The sequence below is a fragment of the Octopus bimaculoides genome, chromosome 21 (genome assembly GCF_001194135.2).
Source record: "Octopus bimaculoides isolate UCB-OBI-ISO-001 chromosome 21, ASM119413v2, whole genome shotgun sequence".
NCBI lineage: Eukaryota > Metazoa > Mollusca > Cephalopoda > Octopoda > Octopodidae > Octopus > Octopus bimaculoides.
The window spans coordinates 37,282,032-37,287,670 of record NC_069001.1 but is presented as its reverse complement, the minus strand read 5'-3'; the positions used below and the strand labels follow the sequence as shown (position 1 = coordinate 37,287,670).

General features: G+C 39.3%; 2 protein-coding genes across 2 annotated transcripts in view; both read right to left on the bottom strand.

The window, feature by feature from the left end:
- LOC106868788 (UBX domain-containing protein 11) overlaps positions 1-5,639 on the bottom strand; it is a 147,774-nt gene that overhangs the window by 50,616 nt on the left and 91,519 nt on the right. The gene's annotated exons all lie outside the window — the stretch shown is intronic.
- Positions 4,954-5,639, bottom strand: part of LOC128247005 (zinc finger protein 665-like) — a 5,358-nt gene continuing 4,672 nt past the window's right edge. Inside the window, exon 3 of the mRNA XM_052975428.1 lies at positions 4,954-5,638. Coding sequence (XP_052831388.1) covers positions 5,118-5,638 — 521 coding nt within the window. The 3' untranslated portion in view covers positions 4,954-5,117. The remainder of the gene's footprint in view (position 5,639) is intronic.

Genomic DNA, 5,639 nt, shown 5'->3' with positions numbered 1-5,639 from the left:
AGAGAGAGAGAGAGAGAAAGTGATTGGAGATAAATATATTAAAACATAAAATATAATATTACGATTTCTTCGTGTTCAAACACTTTGTTTAAAATCTGAACTCAACTTCCGGTTGAACATGCGCATTGTTGAATATTAGCGAAGTGAGTGAGGTGTTTATAGATAAAGGTGCACATATATGCTACATATACTTGAAGTCATTGATATAGGCTTTTGCACGTTGAGACTGTTAAAGAAGCTGACTCGTCCCATCGTCGTCGATTTGCTGTAGTTTTTCTTTTTGTGTTCTTGCATTTCAGCTCTACCTGGAAATGTCGATGTCTCTTATGATGCCACCATCTTCGATGTCTCCGATGATTCGACCATCACCCCAACCCCTCAGAGTTACAGATCGCAGCTTCAGGATCCTCTGGTGCACAAAGTCAGATGCTTCACAGGAATCAACATAAGCTACAAGTAGTCCCTGCCAATAACTGCATCTGTGTTCATTGAGAACACGGGGACCCAGGATCCTGTCAGGAGTTGACCTCATTTCGTGTGAACCCCAAGTGCTCCAGTTGCTGAGATCTATGTAGATGATTTTGTTTAGAATGACTCTAGCAAAGAATTTACAAACACTGAGAAGAGTGTAACAGATCCGTAGCTGTTACAGTGGTGGTAGTCACTTTTAAATTCCCAGATAGGGATAATTATGCACCCCCCCCCCTGTTCCAGGTGGTATGATACCATTTCTCCAAATTGAGATAATGTCACAAGAACAAAACTGCAGAAGGCCCACCTTTCCTGATGATCGCCTCATGGATGCTACAAACACCAGGTACCTTCCTGCTCCTCAGCTGATTTACCACCATGTGAACCTCATCTGTGGGTGACAGATCACAGCTGGCTGGTGGGTCAGTCACCAGTGCTGAAGGCACCATGGCATCAAGAGTAGGATTAGGTGAATCCACTTAATGCAACCCAATTAATGTACAATGCCCGACAAGTGACCACCTTGGGCTCCTCTGTCAGGAGCGTTCCATCAGTGTCTAAAACTCCAGAAAACGAGAGGAAAATTTGCCCCTCAAAAGCACAGGAATCCCTCTGTAGGCAGTGAGTCAGGTGTGAAGCTTGACCTCCTCAGTTTCATTGAATCTGCTTTTCTATGTCAAGCTTCAGTGCTCTGAATTCTCCCCATCTCAGCCACAGAAGCAAATCATCTAGGAGCCCACTTAGCCTTGCCTTGCAGCTGTACTCCATCAAAAATGTTTCCTGGCCGTTTTTGGAATCCAATACACTCCCTAGCAGTTGACAGCCAAGTCTCCCTATACGTTTCCCACAAGTCCAACCAAGGGACCAGCATCAAGCTGCTGTAAATCACTCTTGCTTACACTGTTGTCTTTGAGTTTGGTGACATTCAATCTGAGACTGGCTGTCTTGAGCCTCTAAGACTTCAGTCCTTTTCTCAACTCAGCCACAACAAACCTATGGTTAGTGCACATGAAGCTAGCATTCTGAAAAATCCTGCAGCTCTGTAGGACCCTCCTGTGCCCATCTACAAGCAGATAGTTGATTTCCTTTGCCACATGATAAATATTGGAATACTAAGTCTACCAATGCCGCTCAGAATATTGGTTAGCTGGCACCAGCAATGCAAAGTCCAGGTGCATTCATGAGGGATGTGTTTTGTCTTTCACTCTGTTCAATGCCTGCATGGACTGGATAATTGGCTGTATGTTGGCTCGATTCAGTTGTGGAGTGCCCATTCGTAAAACCAAGATTGGTGATGATGCGGTTATTCTGGCTGAATCTCTGGATGTCTTAAGGAGTACTCTCCTTTCACTAAGTGATGGAGTGGAAGCACTGGCCCTTGGAGTTTCTTAGGTCAGAACAAAGATCCAAACTTTGTTGGTTTCCTGAGGACTCTATCATGTCTCTCTACTGTAGGTGAGAATGTGGAAGTTACTGAACCACTTATCTCAGTAGCATTAACTGTGAGTACAAAGTTTGTAAAAGACTGCAGTTGTGAATTCAATGGACAAGGATGATTGGCTCTGCCAATATCTGAACAAGAGAGGTTCAAGTCTTCCGGTCTCTGATCTTCCTTGCCTTCCTCTACAATTGTGAGACTTATCAAGAGGACTTAGAGGCTGCCTGAACTCCTTTGGTACCAGGATACTGAGCAGGATTATGGGCTACCATTGGTCGGATTTCCTATCCAACCAACAACTATACTCAAACTTACCTTGTAACTACATATACCAAAATATTTTCAGTAAAACTATAATACAAAAACATATCTATGTATTTTTATTTTCACATACACACACACACATATATATATATATTGGTACATAGTAAAACTATTTCTCTCTTATGTTAAAAAGTTAAACTTGTATTTATACAAAAATTATATGTGTGTAAAAATTTAATGCATTTCCAATGTCTTCAGTGTTTATGTTATAGGATGGCACACACACTAACACCGGCAGCATCCTTGCCAACTATATGACCAGAAACGATAAGCACAGAGAGAATACCATCTGATCATTGCAGGAGTGCGAATATAGCCAACTCCCAAGTTTGTAAATATATCGGATCAGCCAGTACAGCTTTCAAGCGAGACTTCCACAACCACCAGTCATTCTTTAGAGTCTTAGAAAGGCCTTTTGTCATGTTTCTGGCCATCCATGTGTGGCACCACAAAGATCAAGGGACCCCATGCGATATCAGGTGGAAAATAATAGAACATCTAGGTTCATATATCAGTGGGAGTGGCCATTGCAAAATCTGCATTATGGAGAGAACCAAAATTCTTAAGGACTATGCTAGACTTGGCGTGTTAAATAGCTGTAAAGAAATTTTCCTTAAATGTGTCCATTCCAAGCACTACCTACTGGAAAATTGGATCTTCCTGTTTGCTAGTTAGGCTATTACGAGTCTGGAACGGTATTTTAGCCTCTCATGCAGTGGAGATAACCCGTCCTCATTAACATTTTTATACGTTAGCTATTAAATCTCATCCTAGCATTTCCTCACATCCATGAGGTAGAAAGTTAAATTTTATCTTTGTATAGACTCTGATGAACTGTCCACAAGGCTGACCCCTCCTCTCTCAGGGTTCATAGTGTTGTAAGTTGCATGGCAATCTCAATAATGCTAGTGACATGGAAAAAGCAGTACATGTTGTAAACGTTGGCATTAGGAAGGGCACCCAGTTGTAGGAATGATGTCAAAGTAGACACTGTGTCCATCAAATCCTGTCAAACTGTTTAATCAGTGTCGACATGGCACATTGACATTAAATGACAATGATGATGGTATGTTACATATTTTTTTTCTTGAGCCCTAAAACTCATAAAACTAATAACCCTCATTCTATGTGTTCACAACATTCCCTGGAAAATGATGCTGGTCCATTTCAGAGTTCCAGGTCAGCAAATTTGAGGGGAAGGAGCAAATTGATTACAATGACCACAATACTTGACTTTTGCTTTATTTCACTGACCCCAATGGGATGAATGGCAAAGTTGACCTCATCGAGATTTGAATACAGAATGTAAAGAGCTGGAAGAAATGGTGCTAAGTATCCTGACTGACACGCTAATGATCCTACCAGCACACCGTCTATATATATATATATATATATATACACACACACGTTTCCATGTCTTCATATCACCTGATTGTAGTGTCATTCATTTCCAATGTTCTGCAAAGCTATGTCTGGTCATGGAGAAATATTGCCTTGCTTGCAAATAGATGTTAGCAACAAGAGGGGCATCTGGCCATAGAAAACCTGCCTCAATATACATAGGAATGTAGATGTTAAGACACTGGTAATGGTATGTGTATGTATATAATATATATATTTATATATATATATACACACATACACAAACTTGATTTTGCTTAAGATTCATACATAGTCACTTGGTAGGTGTGATTCCGATAAGGTTGACTTATTGTGTAGATCAAAGAATTACCTCACATCCAAAGCTATGTTGTATCTTTGCAAGCTCACAATTCATCTCTGTATGGAATAATATTGTCATATTCGGGCAGGTGCACCATCTTACCACTTGGATCTCCTCAAGCAAGTCTCTAATTTGATTGATCCCTCTCTTGTCACATTGCCAGAGTTAGTCTTTTCTGTTGTTATTGCCAGAGAAAGTCTTCTGATGAACTTTCTCTCTTAGTTCTAGATCACTGTGCCATCTCGTCTGATTCAAAACTCACAGTGCATTCATGCAAATGGTGTTGTGCTTCCAAAGATAAGGAGGTTTTTTCCATGGCCATAGCTTTTTACCTCAAACTGTCAAACTTTGGAACCGTTTTCCTCCTTCTTATGACTTGAACCTTTTCAAGTATAAAGTAAATTCACTCCTTTCATCTTCATTTCTCCCTCTTCATAGTCCCTTGCATTAAGCAGTGGCTTGCCATCCTTTTTGCTACTTTTTTTTGAAACACATCTTTTGCTCACAGTTGTGTGGATGCATGCCCAAAAGCTAGCAGATGAAACTCAGTGAAGTGCAGTATGCTAGAAATAGAAACCAAATCTCCCTAAAATAACTTCTAATTTTACACTCACCACCAGTATTTTCTCCAGATTCATGTCTTTGTTGATTATTCATTACTTCCGATAAAAGAGAGATAGAAAAAGAGAGGAAATAGTGAAGCTCTGTCAGGACAAACAACTCAAGTTACAGAAAGGTGAATAACATTATGGTACAGTTCACTGCACAAGGTGAGTGACTAGGTAAGTTTGCATGTATGTGATAAAAAAAGAGTAGCAGATGGGAATAGAGTGAATGCAGTCAATTATGGTCAATGAAATTACATTTCTCAGTTATTTACCCACAATGTACAAATGGCATCTTGTCTTCTCTCAGAAAATGTATCAGCTCCAATATATATGAGGAATTTTCTCCAAAATCTTTCTAGTCAAATTATCAAAGTGAATGTAGATATTAGTTGTGGTTATATAAAATATAATTTTGAAAGATAGTCCTGGTTACCTTCCTCTCTGAATACATTTATGGTTAGGTACTTTTGCATATATTGATAGTTATTCTTCTGAATGAATAGACACTTGTGCCATTAAGTGATGTTTCTGACAAAATGATGTATTACAAATATTAGTGATAGGGTTTTTCTCCCATGTGAAAGTGCTTGTGCTTAGTTAATTTATTTGTTGTAGTAAATGACTTACCACAAATATCACAGTGATATGGTTTCTTTCTTGTGTGAATGTGTTTATGTGAAGTTAGATTACTTTTTACAGTGAATGATTTACCACAGACATCACAAGCATATGGTTTTTGTCCTGTGTGAATATATTTATGTACAGTTAAGCTACTTGTTGTAGTGAATGATTTACCACAAGTATTGCACTGATAAGGTTTCTCTCCTGTATGACTGCGTTTGTGTATAGTTAAGTTATTTGATATTGTGAATGATTTACCACAGATATCACAGTGATATGGCTTCTCACCTGTATGAATTCGTTTGTGAGCAGGTAATACATTTTGACGGGAAAATGACTTGCCACACATATCACAAGAGTATGGCTTGTCACCTGTATGAATGCGTTTGTGAACTGTTAATTCACTTCCAACAGAGAATGATTTTCCACAGATATCACAGTGATATGGCTTCAC